The sequence below is a fragment of the Felis catus genome, chromosome C1, assembly GCF_018350175.1.
Source record: "Felis catus isolate Fca126 chromosome C1, F.catus_Fca126_mat1.0, whole genome shotgun sequence".
In the NCBI taxonomy this organism is placed as follows: domain Eukaryota; kingdom Metazoa; phylum Chordata; class Mammalia; order Carnivora; family Felidae; genus Felis; species Felis catus.
In genome coordinates this window covers 19,869,850-19,894,279 of record NC_058375.1, presented here as the reverse complement: position 1 = coordinate 19,894,279, position 24,430 = coordinate 19,869,850, and the positions used below count along the sequence as shown (strand labels likewise).

Below are 24,430 nucleotides of genomic sequence, written 5' to 3'. Positions count from 1 at the left end.
CACACTGCAGGGCTTGGGGGTCTTAGCCACATGCCTTCCACCCACCCACAGAGCCTAGGGCACCAACCCATCCCCCGACTCCCACCGAAGGACTGAGGCTACAGTGGCCTCCCCCTGGCCCAGCAGCCTAGGCCGAGACGTGGTCAAGAGGCCCACCTTGACAGCATACTCCATGTTGGTGGCCTTATGGACACAGCGCTTGCACACGGAGTAGGACCCCACACCGATCGTCTCCTTTACCACGTAGCCATCGCTAAAAACCAGGTTCTTCCCATGGAGTTGCTGCAGAAGACCAACAGGTGGGGCTGGCCCTCTGCTCTAGAATGCAGGGCTCGTCCCCCAGTACCCAAGGCCTTGGCATCTGGGCCTCAATTTTCTATTCTATACGGGCACACTCACTGGCTCCCACACTGTGGTCAACAGAAACGCAACACACGCATCGAGGGGTCTGTGGCTCTGAGAAAGCTGGGTAGACCTGAGAGACACGGGAGCCCTGAGCTGGGTCCCGGCTCTGCCACATCCTGTGAACTTAGACGAGTTGCCTCCCCCCTTCTGGGGCATCACAGCCCACGTCATGACGTGTCTAAAAGTTCTGAGACATTAACAACAGCAAATGCTTCTGTGGTGCTTATGTGCGGCGGGCACTGCTCTCAGCACTTTACGGCAGGTGACCGCACGCCATATGTCAGCCCTGGTTTACGCCTGTTGTCCTTGTATCCGGTCTGGTTTAATATTTGTCCCAGACAAAGATGTCCCAGTTGTAGAATAAATTACACAGTCACCTTAATTTTACACATGCAACAACCTATGGAGAAAAGTTCTATCATCACCCCCATTTACAGATGAAGAAACTGAGGCACTGGGAAGGTAAGTGTCTCGCCCAAAGTCCCTTACCTTGGACAATGGGCTCCAGAGTCTACCCTCATGCCTCTGAATTCTAAATCTTCCACGGAAAGGGTACTAATGGGGGACAAGTGTGAGGACACACGAGCCCTCTGCCACCCGTCCCCGTCAGGGACCTGACAGCCACCCCACAGCACCACCACCCTGGGCACCGCCTTGCATTTATTTATCCAGGCTCCACAACGTCCCTGGCTCTGTGCTAGGAAATCTGTTATATCCATGTTGCCATCCCTGTTTGACAAACGGAAAAAGTGGGGCCCAAGGAGGTTTGGAGGTCCGATGGGCTACACGGTGGCAATCAGAGGTTGAACTCTAGAGCCTGTGTTCTCTGCCTTTGTGGCTTCTGGGTAGAAAAGACAACGGAGCAGCAGTCTCCTGCCCCCTCACCTGTACCACGGAGTGCAGGGGTGCCTGCGTGGGCCGAGGCTTGCCATCATCCTCCATCAGGCCAGTGGCCACGAAGCTGAAGCCACGGAACAGCTGATGGGCGCCAGCGCTGGGAGGGATGCCTGGGGAGTCTGCAGGGGTGGGAGGAGGATGTGACCCTGAGAAGGTGCCCTTGACCCCGAGGCAGCCCAGAAAAGGGAGACCAGGGCTGTGGAGAGGGCTTGGGCAGGCCTCTCGTGCCAGACCTCAATTAGGCCATCTGTTCGTGTGCGTTGAGACCAGCCCAGCCCTGACACACAAGAAACATAAAAGACACCCCACGATGGGCATTCGGCCCAGGCCAAGGCACTTCATCCCTTTCTGGAAGCCTCCCCCTTGCTTCACTGCCTCGGGTCTGCCCCTTCAGGTCCATCTTCTGCCCAGGCAGCGGGAGGGATGGTCCCAGCTGCAAATCTACCCCCTGCCAGAACCCTTCAAGTGCTCCTCTCTGCCCCAGAAGAAAGCCCAAAAGCCCAACTTCTCAGCCTGGTGACTGAGGTCCTTATGATCTTAGCCTCCTCTCTTCCCACTCTACAGCTCAGCCACGCCAGACTTCGCAGATCCTTAAAGGAGACCCTGAGCCACCGCACATGCCGTTCCCTCTGACCAGATCCTCTACTGTTTGTCTGTCCTTCACGGTTCAGCTGGCACACCCTCCTCTGAGAAGCCTTGCCTGAGCCTGCTCCTCCAACTCCTCACCCCTATGATGCTGCACTTGCCACACCGCCCAGCAGAGTTTTCACACCTCTCCCCCGACCACAGTCCAGGCCATAGGAGGCGGGGCAATCCCCTCATGGCTGATCAGGGGCACACAGTAGGAAGCTAGTATGTACTGATCAGGTAAGCGAATAAAGATGAGACCAACTGCTTGCGAAGTGCTAAGCTCCCTGTCATCAGAGCTGTGCAACCCGCAGTGAGAAGAGCAGCCCCTCTGCTAAAACCCATCCATCCGGGAAGCCTTCCAGAACTAACACTAACCCCCGATATCTGACCAGAATATTGGGATTTACCAAACTCCCTCCCAGAAGCCCCCTCCTTGGCTTCTTGCAATAACCCCAGGGACTGAGGGGGTCTGTGACCGAGCCCATGTTCTAGATGAACACACTGAGGTCCAGTGATCAGAGCAGCCAAAGGCGTTTCCCACACTTGCCCCTGACCTGTGGGCGCTGTCACCTCTGCTCTGACAGACTGTCTCCACCTCATGTTTTTGCTGGGTCAGATTCTTTAGCCCTGACGTGAGTGTGAGCCCGATGTGTTTGGTCTTCCCAGTGGGCTGGAAGATGCCCGGGGCAGGGGGCCTGACTTTTCTATTGTGGCCTTAACCACCCACTCCCCCCACCCCCTCACTCACATACAAAGAGGCCCATAGAGCCCTGGAGTGGGAGAGTCAGGCAGAATGAGATGGGGACAAAGAGTCAGAGACCCACCCTTCAGTCTGCCCACACACCTGGGCCTGCCAGAGTCCCTGACCACCCTACATCCCAAGGGGCCCCTGACTCCCTGCTTCCCTCCTGTGCCAGCCCAAGACAAGCCAGACAACCGACATACCCTTGGGTGTGCGGGACGTGAATTCAGTGTCAAAGTAGAAGGTGTCATCAGGTTGTGCCACGGCTGGCTTGAAGGGCGGCTTGATCTCGCGACGGTACAGCTTCTGCAAGGTGAGGTGGCCACTCCGGTCACCACGGCCCACCCCCAACAACCCGCCAGGAGCCTCAGGCAGGAGAAGGTAACTAGCCCTGCCTATGCAGGCTATACAGACGGGGTGGGGGGGGGGGGCATAATTGCTTCCCTGGGGGAGGCCAGCCCTTGCTTCCAAGGCCATGCTGTCACCCTCTGCTCCATATTGGAGGAAGTCCCCTCCCACCACCAGTGAAGCCCTGACTGAGGCTGTGGGGTGGACAGACACACTCACATTCCAGTCAATGGTAGAGTAGAAGACATGCCGCTTGATTTCCTCTGCCCCATCAGGGCCGGAGCCTGAAAGAGCCCAGACGAGGGGTCTGCCCCTGGATGGTCCAACTCCCAGACACCCACCCTGTCTGCTGAGTGACCTCACCGTGGTCTGGGACCAGCGGCTGCAGCTGTCTACTGGGAGCAGGGGGGACGATAGGCTCTCCCCGCCCCAAATCCACCCAGCCGTCACCCCAGAGGCCTATTGCCCACTCAGCGTTTTCCACTTTCTGGAGACCGTTATGATCAAGCTCCAAATGTACTCATGGAAGAAGAAAGGCCCAGAGAGGTCAGGCAACTTGTCCAAGGCCACAGAGAACAGAAATCAGACTTATTCTGACATCTGCAGGGGACTCCCATCTCCCGGTCAACCCAGGCCTCATCTCTATTGCTTTTATCCATCCCATTGCCCTTCTCAGCCACCAGGCAGACTCTCACTCCATTCGACCCCAGGGACCTGAACTGGGACCTTACAAAGCTGGTCATGGTCCAGATGAACCCAGGATCCAAGGGGCCAACACGTACTGAAAAGCTACTACATGCCAGGCATGTTCATGCAACTGCATTCAGTCAAGAGGGATCTGGATCATCATCTCCCGTGGAGACGAGGACCCAGCGCTCCGGGAGGTGAAGTCAACTGCCTTGGGTCACTTAGCTCATAAATGGCACTCACTCAACAAATATTTATGGAGGAACCACTGTGTGCATGGTGGTGAGGACCTGCCATGGGGACAGGATTGGGACCTGAGCCTTCTGACTCCTGAGCTCATGCCTTCTCTTGTGCCAGCAGCCTTGGCGGACCTGTGTGGGGGCCTCTGTCCTTGTCCCCAGGGGGAGTAGGGATGACTCAGTTCCTGCCTTCCCCCTATACACAGGTCACCCCCCCCACCCCAAACACCATACATGGAGCCAGAAAGCAGGGTGGCCGGCGGCATTGTCTGCCCACACAAAGGACAACGGCCCCTTTCAGCCCCAGATGTGACGCTGTGGCCTAGGCTGCAGCTGTACCCCGCTCCCCTCCCAAGCTGGAGCTGCTTACCGAGACGGTTGGCAGGATTCCGCTTGAACAGGGCCCGCAGGAGGCTCTGGGCTTCCGTGCTCAGAAACTGGGGCATGCCTAGCTTCGCCCTAAAACAGCCCCCAGGTCTCATCAGGGCTGAGCCCGCCCCAGAGGCCCATCTCCCCTCCCCGCTCTGTCCAGGTCTAATTTCCAGCTCAATCCAGACAAACCATCCACTAACTCACCTCCCAAAGACTTCAGGGATTCCCCACCCACAGGCCCTGATGGATGAAAAGGGGGCCCCAGAAAGCATAATGCTTAGCCCAGAGGAGGGTCTCATTGATGGGGAAATCTGAGGCAGGTACAGGATATTATTCTGGCCCCCAAACCGGGGCCAGACATCAGGGGAGACCCTGAGGTGTCAGGGCAGGGCTGGTGCTTACTTTAGAATCAGTGTCATGGTCTCTTTCCGGTCCTTCCCCTGGAAGGGCAGGGAGCCCGTCAGCATCTCAAACTGTAAAAGACAAGGGTCTGTTAGGCTCTGGTCTCCATCTCCCATGTCCCCCACCTCCTCCCACCCAAACCACTCAGCTTCACTCCCAGGATTCCTGCTGGCCTGTGGCAGGACCACCTGGATCGAGAATTGTGACTGTCTCTGGTTCCTTTGTCAATCAGAACACCGAAAGCAGGACTAGGGGCCTGAGGCTGAGGAGAGGCCCAGTCCTGGGGCGGGGGCAGCCCAGGTGGGGCCAAGCCTGGAATCTTCCTAAGGAAGGAAACTGCAGCTGGGTGGACGTTGAGGCAGCTTGGCTGGGAGAAGACAGGAGGAAGTCTTAGAGACTATCAACCCCCTCACTGTTCAGATGAGAAAACTGAGGCCTGAGGCATGGGCTGAATGCTTTTCCCCTGTCTGGCCACTCACCATCAACACCCCATAGGACCACCAGTCTGCACTGTGGGTGTGGCCCTGGCGGTTGACGACCTCGGGGGCCATGTACTCCACCGTCCCGCAGAAGGAATAGGCTTTCTTCTCATGGTCAATGGCCTCCTTGCTCAGGCCAAAGTCTGTGGCAAGGAGGGCAAGAGGACACATCTTTAGGAACCCCCCCTTGCCTTCCTCGCTGCCAACCCCTGCACACCCAAAGCCCCCTGCCCACAGGCCTGAGGGCATCACTCCCATGGGGCTGGGGTTCACACCCAGGCCATCCCAAGTCTAGGGTCTGGGCTTTTGACCACTTCCGAGTGCCTGGCACAGCCTCTCGGGAAGAACGGATCCCCTAGCGCTCAGCCCAGGCCCGTCAAGAGCCCATCCTGACCTCCCCTGGGAATTGAGGGGGCAGGTGCCTTCTACTCACCGGTGAGTTTGATGTGGCCCTCCTCATCCAGAAGGATGCTGTAATGGAGAGATGGGAGTTGGGGCCCCTCAGCTGTGGCCCCTTGGGTTCTGGTGACACCAAGGGGGCCGTGGGGGTTGGGCCCAGCCCAGAGAAGGCGATCCACCCAGATCCATCCGGTAAATGGCAGGTGGTGGTGCCATGCAGATGTGTGGCCTGTGTTCTTTGCTAATCCTCGGAACAACTGGATGAGGTAGGTGCTATTATGGCCCTATTTTAACAACGAGGAAACTAAAGCTCAGGGAAGTCAAGCAACACCCCACGGTCACAGAGCTAAAAGGTGACGGAGACAAGATTTGAATTCAGGTCTGCCTAACTCTAAAGTCAGATCTCATTTCAGCCCAGCACCTGCCCCTGGCTGTCAAGTTACCATTTGAGGATGTTTAGATATTCAGGAAAATTCTAGAGAGGACCGTATCAAACAAAGAATGACCTTTAGTGGTGGCATCTCAGACATCGCACTGGGTTAGCAAAAAAAAAAAAAAAAAAAAAATGTAGGCAACGTACCTGCAAGGAGGTGTCCAGCCCTTTTAACGGACACTAGTAATTAGGCAGACCCCTAAGAGGGCCCTGCTGCCACCACCACCCGTCCCACCCACCTATCCACGGGGCGGCCACACACAGGGAGACTTTGTTGGGGAGAGTTACACCCACCCCTGTCAGGAGAGACCCCAAGGCCTGCCTCTGCCCTGGCTAGGGAGGCTGGGGCGGAGCTGGCGCTTCACTCACTTTTCAGGTTTGAGGTCTCTGTAAATGATGCCCAGGCTGTGCAGGTGGTCCAGGCCCAAGGCTAGCTCAGCCAGGTAAAACTTCACGTCCTCCTCTGTGAACATAACCTACGACAGGCGGGAGGGGATGCCAGCTGCGATTGCCTCTTCCTCAGGAGCTCAGGTACTGCAGTCAGCAGCGTCCTGGTCTCGAGGGCCCACCTCGGGGAGGACCCTTAGACACCCCAGGGCCACACACCATGCTCTGTATAAAGGGGTACGAGGGGCACCTGGGTGGCTCAGTCGGTTAAGTGCCCGACTTCAGTTCAGGTCATGGTCTCGCGGTTCGTGGGTTCAAGCCCCGCGTCAGGCTCTGTGCTGACAGCTCAGAGCCCGGAGCCTGCTTCAGATTCTGGGTCTCCCTCTCTCTCTCTGTCCCTCCCCCACTCGTACTGTCTCTCTTTAAAAATAAACGTTAAAACAATGAAAAGGTAAATAAAAATTAAAACAATATGTAAAGGGGTTTGAGGTATGACATGATTAACATATGAGTCACTCATTGAGGCATTGTTTGGAAATAGCAAAAGGGTTGGGCAGAAGACTGGGATAAACCATCTCTCCTATGTGTAATGGAGTGCTATGCAGCCATAAACTAGAACAAGGAAACTTCCATGTTCTGATATGGATCCATCTCCATGATCTGCTATCTTGAATAAGGCAAGATATAGAACAGATACATAGATTAGTACTTTTTATGTACGGAAATGGGGGTTGGAATTCAGAACATGTATCAGAATGGGTTGTATTACCAAAGAAACATGGGGCGCTTAAACAAGAAATCAGTAAAAGTGTTTACGTATGGCGGGTAGAGGGACTGGGGTGGGAGGAAGATTTCTCAATGGCATTTTTCTTTTCTTTTCTTTTCTTTTCTTTTCTTTTCTTTTCTTTTCTTTTCTTTTCTTTTCTTTTCTTTTCTTTTCTTTTCTTTAAAATTTTTTAACATTTTATTTATTTTTGAGACAGAGAGAGAGAGAGCATGAACAGGGGAGGGTCAGAGAAAGAGGGAGACACAGAATCCGAAACAGGCTCCAGGCTCTGAGCTGTCAGCACAGAGCCCGACGCGGGGCTCGAACTCACGGACTGCGAGATCATGACCTGAGCCGAAGTCGGACGCTCAACCGACTGAGCCACCCAGGCGCCCCGACATTTTACTTTTCAATCATGTGAGTGTATTGCCTATTCAAACATTAAAATAACATTTAAAAAAATTTTAGGGGTGCCTGGGTTGCTCAGTGGGTTGAGCATCTGACTTTGGCTCAGGTCATGATCTCACAGTTTGTGAGTTCGAGCCCCACGTCAGGCTCTCTGTGCTGACAGCTCAGAGCCTGGAGCCTGCTTCAGAGTCTGTGTCTCCATCTCTCTCTGTCCCTTCCCGCTTGCACTCTGTCTCTCTGTCTCTCTCTCTCAAAAATAAATAAACATTAAAAAACATTAAAAAAAATTTTTTTCTTTTAAAGTTTGTTTCTCTTCTAAAGTTTGACTTGTATTAATGGTCCCATTTTTATATCTGGCTCGAATTCTTTTATGTCAGTTAAAATCCTTTTGGTTAACACACGGGACATAATGTTAAAATATTTAGCTTTCTGGGTGGATTTAAGCTTCCGCCCATCTTCACAGCCCTGCCCAGGGCAGCCTTGGAAGAATGGAGGCAGAGAGATGAAAGATCCCTCAGCTCCTGGGAATCAAGGAGACCCAGGGCCTGATCCTCCTCACCCATCTTGGGAGGAACGAAGGCTTTGCCAAGCTGTACGCTCTGTCCCAGGGTGACACTGGGTGTCAGTTCTTGGGCCAGGGACTGCTAGGCAGGCCTGGGTGGTCCCAGGTCCAAACCACACCAGACACGTTGTTCACAGGGCTCTGGGATGGGATGCCTCGTTGTCCCTCCAGCTCCATCTCGGGGCCCTGGGGCAGTGGGGTGTTAGCTCACCTCTTTAGAGAGCCGTGTGAAGAGGTCCCCGCCTCGCAGGAAGTCCAGAATAAGATAGAGCTTTCCCTCAGTCTGGAAGGCTGGGGAGAGGGGAAAAGGCGATGGTGGAGCCAGCTGGGTCCTGGGCCCTGCCCCTTTACTCTAAGCTCCCTTGGCCTGCTGGGGGTGGGGGCAACATACGGGGAAGGCAGTGGCCCACAGGCAAAGGCAAAGGCTGGCAGGCAGGGTGCGAACTCAAGTAGGCTGCGAACTCAAGTGGACTGCAGTCTCACCATAGTGGAGCTTCACCACAAACGGGTGGTTTACATCAGCTAGGATGTCTCTCTCCATCTTGGTCCGAACACGGTCACGCACTGGCCAGAAGAGAAAGACAGTCACTAAGAGTCTAGCCCCTCCCCCTAAAGAGTCAGCCCCAAGCCCTGTCTAAGAAGGGCTCTCTTTTCCACGAGTTCCTCACATCACATGGCAGTACTCAGGGCTGGGCCCTTAGCCCCCTGCCCATCCCTCTCGCCCTCTCTCTCCCCCCAGCCCCCATCAAGGGCCATCCAACCCAGCCAATCTCAGCAACCTGTTTTGTCCTGTGTGCCCTTAGCCTCTGCCCCTGAGGCTCCCCCTGGGATGCCTTTACCGGACTCTTCCTCACCTGGCACAAAAATCCCTAATTCCAGTCTGGGGGGATGGAGAGAACAGTCACTTGGGAGCTAGTTAGGCAGAATCATTGGGCCTAAAATTCAGACTCGTGTGTCTGAGCAGACACCCCCACATACTTTTTTTTTTTTTTTTTTTTAACGAATGAAAGTCCCGAGGCATTCTGATCACCAGCAGGTTCTTCTTTGACTCAGCTTAGGCCTCGTCTCCTCCAGGAAGTCTTCCTTAAACTGCCAAGCTAAATTAGGGCCCTCTCTCCTGCAGGGCTCGTGCTTGCCCCTTCAGAGCACTTTTTGCCTTCTATTTTAACTTTTTCGTTTCCCTTGCCAGGTGTGGCATGGACCATGCTGGAGTTAACTATTCCTGCCGCTGTTGGCCAAATATACCTTACATTTTTTACACTTTTGCTCGGGCCAACAGCTCCTCCTTCCTGGGGAACCCTCCCTCTACTATTTTCATTCTGGAGAACTCCTCACTGATCCTTCAAGGCACAGCTCAAATGGCTACGCCTTCTGTGAGGCTGCAACCCACTCTCCCCTGGGCTTCTCACTCACAGCACCAAGCGCACCACGCTGCAGGGTCAACACAGCCACTCCCGCCCCAGCCTGGGGACCTTCACAGCAGTGACCAAGTCCTTCGTCCTTTTCCCTCATGGCTCCCATCACCCCTGCTGGGGAATGACTTCTACCCCTACCAGCCTGGCCTTAGGGCACCAAAACCACAGTACCCCACAGACAGCACTTTATGGGCCACATGACCCCTAAAGTCCCTAAGGGCAACACTTCTGATCCTCCCTCCCTCCCCTCAGCCAGGGCCTACTCCACCTGGTCAGGGTCACTGCCAGCCCAGAGTCCACTACCAACCACAGCAATAGACTTTGTGAGCCGTGGAATTCTAGACCTGGCCTTGGGCTCCCTTCTGAACCTCCCTGCTGTCCATCTCTGTGGCCCTGCCTCAACTCACTCTCTCCTGCCTGCCCTAGCTGCTTGCCTGGACTCCCTGCCTCTTCCCCAACACCTTTCTCCACCCTGAGAGGTCTCCCTCATGAAGCAACTCTGCCCAAGTAACCTGAGTATCAGGGGTGTGAAGGCCCCTGCCACAAACATGCTGCACTCACCCCCTGCCCCCTTCCAGACATTCACCTTCAGCTATGGTAATTGGTGGCTGGCTTGGGGGTGGGGGAGGGGAAGGATGCGGTTATTCCCCAGAAGTCTTTTCTTCGAAAGGGACCCTGTCTTTGCAATGGGGTGGGATAGGGAGTAAGGGGTGGCTGAGGACAGGCCTGTTTCTCTACCTTCAGACCAGGTACTCCTGGAGATAGAACTGCCTTCTCCGTCAGACCCAACACCTTGAGAGCTGGGCTGTCTCCCACAATCTTGGGCCCAGTCTGGGCTCTGCATGGGGAGGGGACCTCCACTCACCTTTCAGCGTTGCCTTCTTTAGTACCTTCATGGCATACAGGTGCCCACTGTCAGGTCGGGTGATCTTCCGCACCAGGAAGACCTGAGAAAGCAGTGGGGATAAAGCAGAGGAGAAGCTGGGGAGGGGGGCCGAGCCCATCAGCTTCCATCCTCCAGGGCACAGGCTGACCTCTGACGTCCCCGAGTCCCAGGTTGGCCTTTTGCCCTCTCTGGGTACCAAGGTGACCTCCTGTCCTCCCCTCAGACCCACCAACCCTTGCCCTCAGATCCTGAGCCCCGGGGTGACCCCTCATCCCCACCTCTGACATGACCAGTGCTGCCCTCCCAGTTGTGGGCTCAGAACTCACTTTGCCAAAGGATCCCTGGCCCAGAACCTTGAGCAGCTCAAAATGGGATGGGTCGGCCTTCTCAGAGCCAGCCTTGACGTGGTGCGTGATGGAGATCTCCTTGAGGATGCCCTCATCCTGATAGAGGGATAGAGCTGGTGGGCATGGTGGGTTTCATCCGGGCCGGCCGGGGGAATGGTCCCCATCCAAGCCCGCTCCCACTAGACCTCAGCAGACAGGGCCCTGCCAGCAGCACCAGACAGCTGTGCTGAAGGGGCCAGCCTCCTGGCTCATCAATACCAAAAGGGCCTCAAGGGCCGGGGAGGGTCAAACTACCAAGGTGCTGAGTCAGGTGAGGCACTGCTCCCTTGCTCCAGCTGTGCTGGCCTGGCGAGGCCCAAAGGGATGCCCAGGCACAGCCAGGTGGAGCCAACCCCAGGCTCTGGCTGAGGCCCAAAGCTCTGCGCAGGCCCTCCCTGTGGGGCTCCCCTCCCCTGCTGCAAAGGTTTTGGTTCTGCCACAATAGGAAGTAGAATTTGTGCTCAGACTGGGGAGGTAGAGCTGGGCTTTTGTTCCTGGTCAGAATGGATGACAGGACCCTTCTGGCCAGAGGGACAGGGCTGAGATGCACAGGGACCCAAAAGTCACCAGAGGCTCCCCCGGCCAACCCAAGTGCCAGTCTGGGGTAGAAAGGAGCAGAGCCCAGAGACTCCACAATCCACCCATAGAAACTTCCTTCATAGAAGTCAACTGAAAACCCCTTGCCCGGTCTTAGCTGTTCTAGGACCCTTCTGCCCTCCCTCCAATCTGCTGGTATTGCCCTAGAGCCCCGAAGTGCCTCCTCACTTCCCTAGGAAGCAAACCTGGGCAGGGTCCAGTCATCCAGCAGGGCCAGGCCTGGGCTTGGAGAGTCCACAGCCAACTGAGGCCAAACTGGCTGCCCAGGCACCTGCTCCAAGGGCCATAGCCAGGCCAAGACCAGACATCTGGGCACACTCACCGAGTCCTGCCTGGGGCCAGAGCCAGGGCCAGGGGCAGGCAGAGAGGTCTGGCTGATCCTGGGCCGCTGCTTCCTGGGCAGCCAGGGGAGCAGGGCCCAGAGCCGCAAGCGGGGCGGCTTGGGATCCTGCTCCATTCGCCCGGCAGGGCCGAGGCACCATGGCAGGAGCAGGCAGCGTCAGGGGCTGCCTCGGAGGTGGCCAGGCCCAAGGCGGATGTGCAGGGTGAGGGCGGGGGCTGGGCCCTGCTCAGGGCCGCCAATCACTCAGGGCCTGTGGTTTCCCAGCTCCAGGCCTACAATCTCACCACGTTCCCTTCCTCTCTTTTCCCCCCTCCCCACTGCCTGAGGGCTGCCCTCAGGCCCTTCCCCCCAACCCTCCTTGTGGGTCCCAAAGGGAAAGCCCCAGGCCAACCCAGCTGCTGAGGGGTAGACAGGTACCCAACAGGCAAAGACAGACATCCAACATGTAGAGGCAGATAAAGAGGGTCACCCAACAGGCAGAGGCAGGCATCAATAGATAAAGACAGATGAAGGTGGGCATCTAACAGGCAGAGACGCATGCCCACAAAGCAGGGATGGATAGGGACACATGCCCAGCAAGGGGAGGTAGGAAGAATACATATCCAACAAGTACCCAACAAGCAGAGGCAGGAGGGAACTCATATTTAACAAGCAGAGGTGCATGGGGACACATATCCAACAGGCAGAGACAGAAGGGGATACAAACTCAACAGGCAGAGACAGATGGGGACCCAACAGGCAGAGGCAGATGGGGGCTTGCATCCAACAGGTGGAGACAGATGGGACACGTACTCAACAGGCAGAGACAGAAGGGGACACAACCCAACAGGCACCCGACATGTGAGATGTACCCAACAGGTGAAGATAGGCACTCATCAAATGGAGACAGAAACAGGAACAGAAGCAGGTGGGTGGCAGAAAGAGACAGTGAGGCCCAAGTAGACTGACAGATACCCAAGCCATACACACAGGCAGGAAAGACATGCAGAAAGTCAGACCCTGGACTCAATGGCAGAGCTCTGGGTTCTTGCTGGTCTGCCAGGGGGTGGGAAAAGAGGTGCAGAGACATCACCTGCAAACACCCAGCGCTGGGGGAGACAGTCCAACATTTGTGGCAGACACACCTCTGGAGGTCTCTTCCTATGCCAGGGCCCTGGACTAAGATAGCGGACTGAGAGGAACATCTCCTGAGTGCAATCCGATGGCTTTGACTCTGATCCCAATTTCCCAAAAGCTGTTATCCCCATTTCAGAAACAGGAAACCGAGGCCCAGAGGACAGTGACTCACCCAGGCCGAAAGTGAACCAGTGGCAGAGCAGGCTTAAACTCAAATCCTTCCTCCAGTTACTGCCTGGCCTGGGGTCAGCGGGCCTCAAGTGCCAGGAAAGGGTGGGCAGGTAAGTCAGTCAGAGCCATGCCCTGCCCATCCAAGCCCACCCCCTCCCTCAGTACTGGGGTCGGTCCAGGGACTTCCCATTCTAGGTCTAGACCCTGACAGACACAGCCCCATCTTCGGGGGACCTTGAACAGTCACAAAAGCTGCAGCTCTAAGAAGCTGCATGCTAATCAGGCCCCTGTGTGGGACAGGCAGAAAGCCTGGCTCAGAGAGGGGCTGAGGTGAGCCAAAGCCACACAGCAACCCTTGCCCACCCCGCCCTGAGGTTTGAGCCTCCACTTGCCTGTCTGCCTCTGAGAACACTCCCTCGGGACAGAAGCAGTCACCCGGAAACCCCAGGGGACAAAGCCACTCCCAAACCCATTCCTTGCCCAGGGTCATGGTGACAGACGCTGCTGGAGGCAGGCCAACCCTCTGCTCACCTTTCTGGGACAGGGGAGTGAGTCTCTCTCGACCCTGGGGAAATCTGCCGGGGTCTGCATGGTGGGGCTCAAGCCGGTGGCCAGAGGGCCCTGTCACTCGTCTACTTCTGCTTTTTCAGCCTTCCCGGCCCAGAAGGCAGGGTCCCTGACCCCCTCCTTCTCACTTCCCCCTCTGCAGGGAGGAGGGACAGAAGATGGGTCAGGCTCCCCTGCTGAGGAGGGGACATTGTAGACCCCAAGCCCATGACTCCGGGGGGGGCCCAGGGATAAATCCTTCCTCGACTCCTCTGATCCTAAGGAGGGGAGACTAGAACACAGATAAAAGTCACAAAGCAATGAGGCAGCGACACACTGGGCATCCCAGCACCTGCAAACATCCCCTTGAGAGAATGTGGAGCAGAAGTCAGCAAGGCCAGACTCTGAATGCCCCAGCCCAGAGTGCAGGAGCTTCTTCCCCCCATAGTGACCTTCCTATGGCTGGGCCCACCCAAAATGGCAGCCCACAGCACAGGCAGCACCGCCCCCAGCCCTGCCTTGCAGAAGCCCGCCAGTCCAGGGCCCTGGGATGGGCGGGGGTGGGGGTGGGGGGGCAAAAGGGCCTAGCAAGGACCTCACAGAAGTCTGAGAGAAGGAGCAGGTAGCAGTAGGGCAGGGGTTGACCAGGCCCAGCCCCCTTCCACGTGGCCTGGCCGCACCAGTCCCACCAGTACACCCACAGGAACTGGCACGCCCACAAATATAAACAGGCTGATGATCGGAAACCATTTCCACAGACATGTGGAAACACACGCTCCCACGTACACACGGACTTCCCCTTCCAGTCCTCAAAGGGGCTCCAACGACAGCCTGATGACGGCCTGCCGCGGGTCGTGAAAGACGTCTCCTTACACAGACAGCTCGCTGCACCCAGCTTCTGCAGGCAGGGGTCTGGAGGATGGGACGGCCCTGGGAGCCCCAAAGTGCTCTGGGCCAGAGCCAGCTGGGCCCCCCACCAACCCTCAAATCCCTCAGAAGCAAAGGAAGACTCTGTGGCCAGCAGGGTACAGGAAGGGGCAACAGGAAGGAAACAGTCTCAGAGCTGCCTTCGCTGAAGGGTATGTGCTGGGGCTGTGAGGCCTCTGGTGGCAGGAGTGGGGGAGGACAGGCACCAGACCACATCCCTCGGTCCCTGCCCCATTCCCCACTATAGATACTTCCTCTTATCTACTTCCTCCCACAGGGCAGCTGGGAGAGAAGCCCAGAGCCCCCTGGCCTGATCCCTGGTCCCCAGGGTCCCCACCCCAGGCCTCCCTCCACCAGCTGGAGCCCAGCTGCCAATTCTGGCTGTAACGGACACCCACAGCCCCTTCCCCGGCTGGCAGTATAGGCAGGGCCTCCCAGGCCCGCCCCCTCTGAGAGGACAGATAGCTCTGGCTATGTCTCCTAGCAGGCCTCTGGGGAGGTGAGGAGGGGGGCCACAGTTCCCAGGTGGCCTTGCTGCACTGGGCCAGGCCTGGCATGAGTGACGACGAGAACTGTGCTCCTTACAAACTGAGCAAATACTGCACCAGGGTCATCCTTTCCTTCAGCCTCTACCGGTATGGGTTCTGCCAGGCCCTGTGCCTTAGCTCCGAGGGAGATACTGTCACCCCATTCCAGAGATGCGAAAACTGGACTCAGAAAGTGACTTGCCCAAGGCCACATAGCTAGAAAGGGGGACTGAAGCCTACACTCAAGCGTTTCATTATCACCCTCCCTGCGAGCCTATTTCCCCTTTGGGCATCGCTCACAGATACTGGGCTCCTGCTCGGTCCCCAAGCCAGGAAGCCAATCGGAGGAGGGGCACAGACTCAAGCCTTGTTCTCAGGCAGCTCCTGAAAATATATAACAAAACACAACTCTCAGGCTGCAGTGGAGGTGCCGTAGGAGCCCAGAGGCAGTAACTATCTGCCTAGGGTGAGGTCCCAAAGTACCTTCCACAGAGAGGGCGGTCCAGCTAAACCCTGAGAATGAATAGGAGTTGGCCAGGCAGAAAAGAGGAAAAAAAGACACCCCATGTAGAGAGGGACCAGCATGAAACGGCTGAGGCCAGGAGTACAGGGTAGGAAGTTAAGAACTGTCCACTCATTAGCTGAATGCTACCAGGCAAATTCACTTCCCTGTCTGAGCCTCAGTCTCCCCCTCTGTAAAGCAGAGGTTAAAACTAAATGTTCAACCCTCGGAAGGCTGTTGCAAATAAAGCGGGCCACAGAGACAAAGGGATGTTGTAAACAGGACTTCTCCCTTGATAAGATGGGCAGTCTTCCTGCTGCAGAGTTCCCTTGGGCAGTCCGAAGGGACACAGCCCAGCCACGTGGTTCCAGGACCTGGGAGGGTGGGCTAGCCTACCCTGGCCAGTCCAAGGGAAGTTCCCCCCCAACACCTGAGGCTTCCAAGGCTCCCCGAAGTCCACAGTCACATCCTGCTTGTGCTCCGGCCAGGGTAGCATGAGGGATCCGGGATGGATCAGGGTTTCATAAACAGGAAGAGAGGAGGGGAGGGGGGAAATGCTCAGCTCTCAAAATAGACCTGCAGGCGCTTCAAAGGGGTCCAGCTCCGGAGATGGCCGGGGGAGGGGGCCTGGGATGCCTGGTCCACCGTCATGGAGGGAGGGAGGGTGAGTGGAGCCCCAGTGTGCCTGAGGGCACCAGGTGCGCAAGGGCGCGGAAGGGATCTGGGGGCTCTTGCCCTAGACTGCTGTCTATACTATGGCTGCTAAAACCCCAATCCCCCTTTCTGCCTAAAATAAATAAAATAAACACGCATTACACCAAACTTGGGGGGCCTGGCTGGCTCAGTTGGTGCAGCGGGCAACTCTTGATCTCGGGGTTGTGAGTGAGAGCCCCACATTGGGTGTAGAGATTACTTAAAAATAAAATCTTTAAGGAAAAAAACAATCACCCAAACTTTGTGGGATTAATTTATGCCATGTCACATTCCCTCCTCCAGGTGGCCCTGAGGGGTGGACCCTATTCTTCTTTTACAGGAAAAGCACCTGACCCTCAGAAGGGCAAATCACTTGCCCAAGTTCTGCAGCAAACAAGAAAAAGGGGCAGGATTCTGACTTCAGAACACCTGACTCCCAAGTGCCTCTTCTCGTCTCCTCTCTGCCTGGAAGGCCCGATTCTCTCTGGCGCTGCCGAATCCTGCTTTTCGAGGCCCAGCCAAGTGCCAGTTCTGCAGAGAAGGTGGCCTGGTGCCCTACAGCCCACCACAACTCTCCTTCCTCTGCCACACACAGCAGTGACCATCCATGTGGTCCATGCTCAGCCCTGAGCGCAGATGCCCCTGGCTGGGCTCCCCAGGACGTGCTCACCTTACCATGTCACTGGGAGAAATGTGGGTACCTGGAAAGTGCCCAAAATGGGGCCTGGCACAGAATGGAGATTCTCTGTGCCTACGGTCATGTTCTTCCCCATCACAGTGCCCACCACACAGCTTTCCTGTCTCCATCCTCTCCCTAAGTCTGCAAGCTCCCTGGGGCTGGGGGTATTAACCTCATTTCAGGGTCCCCTAGTGCCGCTGCAAGGTGCACCAAAAGTCTGATGAAGCAAAGGATAAACTGGCCTGTTGCCCCTTCATTCCACTGCACAAAGCGATGAGGTCCTGACCACGGGCTGAGCGCCCCCTGGTGTGTGGAGCCCAGAAGTGGGCAATGGGGATACTGTGAGGTTCTAGGGGCAACAGAAAAGATAGATGAAGCAGATGCCTGGAAATGGTGGAACCTGGGATCACAGGGATCCAATATGCCCCCTCTTCAGCACTCAGCGTTCTCTGGGCTGGGAGAAGTGTGAGCTCTGTGGTCAAGCAAGACCTGACTCCATTGCTCACCAGCTATGTGACCTTGGGCCTCAATTTTCTCATCTGTAAAATGGAGACGGTAACAATTTCTGTATCAGGGGTGTTGTGAAAACTAAACGCAAAGCTCCTGGTATGGGTTAAGCTCTTTCTATCCCTTAAAGTGGCATTCAAAGCTCTCCTTGCCTATCCATCTCCAGCCTTGTCTCTCTTCCCATCCCGGGGTCTTCTGCCAGAGAGCAAGGGTCATAGGGTTGGGATCAAATGTAGGTTACCTGGCGGGGTAAGCTCTCACTCTTTCCCAACAAGTCCCTCTAGCTCCTGAGGTGAGAAGCTATACTTACCCCCTGCTCCCCCAAAGCTGCAAGCTCTTCTGCAACCCCCAGAACTTAAGCCCCAAGATCTGAACATCCTGGTTCTTCTTTGAACCCCTTCATTTTGTTACTAAGCAACTAGCAAGCGCTACTTTGTGGGAGGAGATTCTCCAGACGTGGGGCTGAGGCAAACCAAGGGACCCAGTCCCCTACCACTTGGTCTGGCCTCTGGTGGCCAAGGTGGCCACAGTAACCATCAGAGGAGGGGGAAGGAGCCTACTGATCTTACCTTGCCCTATCCTGGGAAGCTCAGCTCCCTTATCTTAGGAGGATGAGATAAGACAAACATCAGGACCAGCCCTGAGTCTATTTCAAAGGTCAAGCTTATGGCAGGTGTAGTGCCCAGGCCAACCCAGATGTAGAGGGTGTGGCCACTGGAGGGAACTGAAGCTGAGTGCTCACACTGAAATCAGTGTGCCAGGCAGTTACTACCTCATCTGTCCTTCCCATCACTCTTGTGAGGTAGATACCATTATCCCCAATTTACAGATGAGGAAACGGAGGCTCAGAAGGGAGAAGACCTCTGGCCAAATGGTGAGGGTGGAACCAGGACTTGAACGGTCTGCTCTACTGCCAGAACCCATCCTCTGTCCTGCCCAAGCAACTTCCAAAGCACCCCTACCCCAGCCAGTAGTTCTGGAACCTCACAGCTCCTGAAAACTGGGCACAGAGATGAGAAAGCCCAGCCCAGAAAGCACAAAGGACCCACCCAAGGTCACACAACTGTCACCCAGCCCCTGGTGCTTTTGTCAACACACAAAACCAGGAACAGGGGTTGAAGGGCTAAAGGGAGGTGCCCAGGGAAGCAAAGATAGTAGGGGTGAGGGAACCAGCCTAGGGCTGGGAGATGGGAACCCAGAGAAATGGCCGATGGGCCACAGGCCAGGCACTGGGCCCTGGTTAGACATGAGAGGCCACCAGATTCCCTTCCTTCAGGTACCAGCACCATATACCCAGATGATTCCAGGCCTTCATGAAAGCCCAGCTGATCTGAGCCTCTCCCATCACCCCTTCAGCCCTTTCCTTACTTCTGTGAGTGAATAAACCAAGGAAGTGACCTGAGTAATGAGAAGCCAGAGTTCTAGCCTGGCTTCTGCTCCTGACCCCGTCTGGGCCGCAGTCCCCTCACCTAAGAAATAGGAAGGTTGAGGGGCACCTGGCTGGCTCAGTCGGTAGAGCATGTGACTCTTAATCTTGAAATTGTAAGTTCAAGCCCCACGGTGGGTGTGAGATTACTTAAAAAAATAAAGTCTTAAAAAAAAAGAAAGACAGAAATAGGAAGGTTGGAACAAGTGATCTCTGTGCACAGGGTCACCTCGAGGATTCCGTGGGACCAGAGAGGAAGGCTGAGCTGGGCAGGCCTCCCTCCTCCTCCAAAGCCATGCACATGGTCCCTTGCTCAGGGTGCCTGCCTTGGTCCTCACCTTGGACGGCTGCAGTCCAGCTTCTTCCCCCGAGGCCTGTCCATTCTGGAAAAGAAAAGGGAGATAGGGAAACATTACCAGGACTTACCAGTGTGGGACAGAGCGAAAACAGACCCTGCCAGAACCCATGCTCATGGCTGCCCCCAGTAGCTAGGGAGGCCATGTAGGCAGGGGCCCTCTACCTCCATTTTCACTGTAAGGGCACAGGTATCAAGTGCCCTCCTGGGACAGTCCCTCACCAGCATTTCCCAATCCTCCCCCCCTTGTGCTCTCTGCCTAGCAAACCCCTCATCTTTGAAGACTGAGCTTAAATGTCACCTCCCCCCAGTGAGAAGGAAAGGACGTGTGTGGCTCCCAGCTCTGCCGGAGACAAACTGCGTGATTCTGTACCAAATAACCAACAGCAAGAGGCCTCGGTCCCCTGACCTGTAACATGGGGATAGTCACACCCACCTCCCAGAATGGCTGCAGGGATGTAAGGGGACAAAGTCTGGGAAAGTCCAGCCTGGAGATGGTGGCTACCCTGTCCTTGCCCCACTCTGGGACCCCTTCCCTGTCCTTGCCAGGCAGAATTGCTGCTGCCCCACTGTGCCCCTGCGTTCCTTCACTGTACCATGTGCCACGCTGCAGGGACTATTTACACATAGGCTCGCCCTTTCTAATAAACGGGGAGTCCTGGGAGGACAGAGATTAGGACTTGGTGCTAACAGCTGCTCTCTTCTAAGCCCCTGCCACATGCCAGGCCCTGGGCTCGCTGCCTCACACCTGTGGTACCGTTAAATCCTCATGACCTGGGAGGTAGGCCCCGGCCCCATTTGGCAGAAGAAGAAACTGAGGTTCAGAGGGGCGTATGATGGCACCTAAGGTCACATAACCGGTAAGTGGGGATTCAAAATCTGGTCTCTGACACCCAGGAGGTGCTCAAAAAAAAAAAAGGTCTGCTGAAAAGGAGCCCACACCCCAGCGGGGGAACTACCTGTAGAGAGGCGGGCAATGGGCCACTTTCTAGGTAGTCCTGCTTTTTCCATCCCCTAGACTTCGCCCTCAGGGGTACACCAAACCCAGCCCATCCCTTTCCTGTGTGATATGAGGTGAGTAACCAGGCCTTGGGAAGCAGAAAGGAGCTGTCCCCACCCCTCTTGGCAAGCAAAAGTGTGGTGAGGCAGACAGAGGCTCCTACCGGTAGCAAGACCCAGCCTAGGGCAGGTCAGGACTTTGGAGCCAGGGGCTGGGTCCACAGGGCAGCTGTGGCTTTGCTTGGCAGAAGCAGGCACAGCTGTGCTCTGCCCATTACATAATCTCCCTGCTCCTGGAGCAGCTCCTCCCTGCCGCTCCCAGGACATCCTGCCCCCGTGAGCCTCTTGAATGCCCCCAGTCCTCCCCAGGGACCACTGTTCTGCAGGCCCCTCCACACACACATACATATACATGCTGTCCTCTCTCAGTGACCTGGAGAGAGGGCTGGGTTGATCAGGGCCAGGGAGGAGGGGCGGGGTGCACGGTGCATTTATATATTGAGTTCCATTTCACCCAGCATTCTAGACTCTTGACATGATTCCACAATTATGGAAATGTGGAATCCACAGATGGTCACAACAGCCTACATGCACACCAGCCCCCTGCCTTCCCCATTCCAAACCCCTATCCTTCCTAAAACTCAACTGTGACCCTTGCACTTGAGCAATCAACTCTCTTGGTGATTCACTCCTTATTGAGAACCTTCTATGTACCAGGCCCCAAACCCTTCCATGACTTCTCACTGTCTATAGAACAAAGACCCAGCTTCTTGGCATGACATCCAAGGCCATCATCCCAACTGCCCAACACAGGTGATTAGTATGTGGGTTCTAGAACCTGACCTTCTGAGTTCAAATTCTGGCTTCTACTGCTGCATGACCCTGAGGTTATTTCATTTCTCAGGGCTTCCGTTTCCTCATCTGTGGAATGGAGATAAAAGTAATGTATCTCACTGGGTGGCTATAAGAAGCAAACAAAATAATGCCTATAAATATCTACACCTGACACATAACTGGTTCACAAACAATAGCCATTATTATTACTGGGCCCTCTTCTTGAGCTTAACTGAATGACCTGGGACCTTGAGAAGACCAGCTTGTTTCATAGCCCCAAGCCATCTTCATGGTGGCTCCTAATACCAAGAAAACCCTTCCTGCTTTGTCCCTTTGGCAAATTCCTGGTCTTCTTTCAGGACTCACTTCCAATGTCCTCTTCTCTGTTCACAAAGCCTCTAGTCCTTTCCTCCCTCCTCTGGGCCCCACAGCACCGAGCAAGCCATAGGTTAACTCAGGAAGAAGCATAGCTTATCCATCATTACCTCCCTAGCACCCAGCTCAGGGTCCAGAGCACGGTTTGTCAAATGAAAGCTCGGCTCAGTAAAGACAGCAAGAAGGCCAGAGCAGGGTCTATTACTCCTATTTCTCAGATGAAGCTCAGAGAGTTAAGGGACTTACATGAGGTCCCTCGGCTAGCATGTGACAGACATGGGGCCATAACCCAAAGTCACATGGCTGCAAGCCTAAATCCCCAATGAGGGGTGTGATGAGGTCATGGATGTACCCAGAAGTGTGGGCTTACTGAGCAGTATCCTGCATGATTCAAGGAACCCCACAGGCCCTGTTTGGCTGCCTCCAGCCCCACCCAGGTCTCTGGCCTGGGTGTCATCCTTATGGAACCCCATGCCTGTAACAGCTGATGCACAAGTCTTCTAGAAGGGGATAGGCAGCCCTGGAGAAAGGACTGGGAGTGCAGAGAGACCACAGGTGAGTATCCCCCCCCAGAGCCAGGGTCCTGAGAAGGCAGGGTCCAAGTGCCTCTCTGGCCTTACTACTGCACAGACGGTGGAGAGAACACAGTTCTGCAGCAACGAAGACATACTGCTAATCCCAGCTCTGCCAGCCACACACTCTGACCTTGGGTCTGTCATATCACTTCTCTGACCCTCAGTTTTCTCATCTGTATTACGAAGCCAGGTCTGTCTTGTTCACAGCCACACTGTTGCTTAGCATAGAACTTGTCACGTGACAGTACTCAATAAATATTTGCTGAATGAATGAGTAAATGAATGAAAGGGGACAATGATCTTGACCTTGCAGAATACTAATGAAAGACCTTGTCTAAAACATCTGGTATAGGAAGGGTTCTCTGACCTCTCCCACTCTCCTTGCTCTTCCTCAGAGAGCACTGCTCATAGGAGTGCTCTAAGGCCCCCAGACCACTGTGCCCCCTCCCCAGAACTCAGAGATGGATTCCAAAAGGCATCCTTCCTTCCCACGCAAGCAGCTCTGCCTTGAGAAGAGGGGCCCAGGGCAGCGTCTGGAGAGGCCGGGCAGCAGATGGACAAAGACAGCACGTGCCCCACAGGCAGGAAGCAGCCCCAGGAGCTGGGTTCAGAGCCCAGCACTGGCAGCCTTGCACGCTGCTGGAGGCCGGGGGCCAGGTGCCAGGGCTGGCTGGCACCACCAGCCCTCCGAAAAGGCTGGACAGAGGCCCTGCGGGACATGGAGAGTCTGCCAACATCCGGAGCCTCTCCTGGAGTACCTTCCACCTGGGCCAGTGTGATCCCAGCCCTTCCCCAACTTTGCCACCCCCACCCCCACCCCAAAAAACTTGGTGGAAGACAGTGAGAGATCTGGGTTCCCAGTCTGTCTTTGCATTAATTCACAGGCAAGTTCTTCTCCGAGTTCAGCTGTTCCATATGAAAATGGGGGTAATAATCCCTTTTTTTTTTTTTTAAGAGGCTCTTCACCTAACATGAGGCTTGAACTCACAACCCTGAGATCAAGAGTCGCATGCTCTACTGACTGAGCCAGCCAGGCCCGGCAATAATCCCTACTTTGAGAAGTTGTTTCAAGAATTATTTTATTTTAATGAGGTGACATAAGTGAAGCAGGGTAGGTGGCACACACGGAAGCTCTGTGCACAGCAGGGCTGGGCCTAAACACAAGGTTACTGCTTTCAGCAGGGCCAGGGAAGGCCCAGGCAGAATCCTCACCCACACTTCCACCTGGGCCAGGCCCTGCCTCCCAGCAGCCCATTTTCGGCAGCGTCATGGGGAGGACAGGGCAGTCTAGATCCCAAGCCTCTGCCAAATGCCCCCACCGGCCCCTTGCCTGCCTCATTCCTGGCCGGGAGCTGGTGGCAGCGTCTGTACCTGTAGGTCAGGCTACTATATCGCTTACATGTCACCTGGCTAAGAACAGCGAGGCCCTGTTCTCCAGTGAGAACAGTCCAACCGGTGCCCTGGCTGCCCCATGGCTCCTATTACCCAAACAATAACACCCAGTCGCCTGGCACTTCCATGGAGTGGGGGAGGGGGAGAAGAGGCAGCAGCGCCCAGGGCTCTGCACCTCTCAGGCCCAGGAAGCATGAAGCTAGAACCCAGCCCTGGCCACTGGAGGAACAGAGGTGGAGAGAAGCTAAGGACCGACTGAGGGTCACACAGTCTTCCCAAGGTGAAACTCTGAGAAATCATGACCCCCCCCCCCCCCCCATCCTAGGAAGCAAACCAGGCTTTGCCTCTCACAGAGCTCAGGTGCAGTAGTACTCAAAACTGAGTTGAGTTTCCTGTTTAATCCTGGTTAAGCTGGCCCCTGCCCCAGGATTCCCCAAAGGGAAGCAGGAAGTAGTGCCCTGCGTTGGGAATCAAGCTCCTGGGTGTCTGCCTTCCTACTAGTATAACCCAAGGTAAGTCCTTGGGTTAAGTCCTTCCCGGCCTACCTTCCTCTAGGGAGGCCTAAGTCTCAGGGGCATGCCAGGGCAAAGGAATCCACCTCGGAGCACCCCCCCCCCCAACCTGGCCCTTATACCCCAGGGCTGCAGGGGGGGGGGTACTGCAGAGGGCAGTGTTCCTCACCTCAGAGGGTGAGTCAGCGAGAGAACCTCCGAGAGTCGTGCAGGGCCTGTAAAAACCCCATGGCAGGGATCCCAGAGCAATTTACTCCAAATTGCACCTTCAGGTTGGTTACCTAATCCTGCCGCGCCCACCCTCCAATAGCCACTGTCAGCCATGACCGTCCCTTTAAAGGGGTAGCACACCTGGGGTGCTGGGGACCTGGGGTCCTCAGTCTGATCACAACCTGTGGCCCTGAGAGGCAGGGTACTTGGTGGTTGCCCCAGGTAAGAGAAGGCAGAGGAGTGGAGCTAGGCAGGGGCTAGGGACCAAAGCCAGGAGAAAATCACCTTGGCTCCTGGGCTC

General features: G+C 55.6%; 1 protein-coding gene across 5 annotated transcripts in view; it reads right to left on the bottom strand.

Annotated features, from left to right (window-relative positions):
* Positions 1-24,430, bottom strand: part of RPS6KA1 (ribosomal protein S6 kinase A1) — a 53,192-nt gene that overhangs the window by 13,932 nt on the left and 14,830 nt on the right. For 2 of the 5 annotated variants that reach the window (XM_006934428.5, XM_023258342.2), the window contains exons 2-15: positions 19,216-19,260; positions 10,784-10,900; positions 10,437-10,518; positions 8,640-8,720; positions 8,368-8,447; positions 6,403-6,509; positions 5,635-5,672; positions 5,202-5,344; positions 4,723-4,793; positions 4,319-4,407; positions 3,242-3,306; positions 2,878-2,980; positions 1,291-1,421; positions 157-282 (exon numbers count right to left, since the gene is read on the bottom strand). In XM_006934428.5, coding sequence (XP_006934490.1) covers positions 157-282; positions 1,291-1,421; positions 2,878-2,980; positions 3,242-3,306; positions 4,319-4,407; positions 4,723-4,793; positions 5,202-5,344; positions 5,635-5,672; positions 6,403-6,509; positions 8,368-8,447; positions 8,640-8,720; positions 10,437-10,518; positions 10,784-10,900; positions 19,216-19,260 — 1,278 coding nt within the window. Of the gene's footprint in view, positions 1-156; positions 283-1,290; positions 1,422-2,877; positions 2,981-3,241; positions 3,307-4,318; positions 4,408-4,722; positions 4,794-5,201; positions 5,345-5,634; positions 5,673-6,402; positions 6,510-8,367; positions 8,448-8,639; positions 8,721-10,436; positions 10,519-10,783; positions 10,918-11,762; positions 12,045-13,601; positions 13,774-19,215; positions 19,261-24,430 lie in introns of those variants that run through there. The other 3 variants (XM_006934429.5, XM_019836447.3, XM_003989690.6) reach the window with 3 other exon arrangements.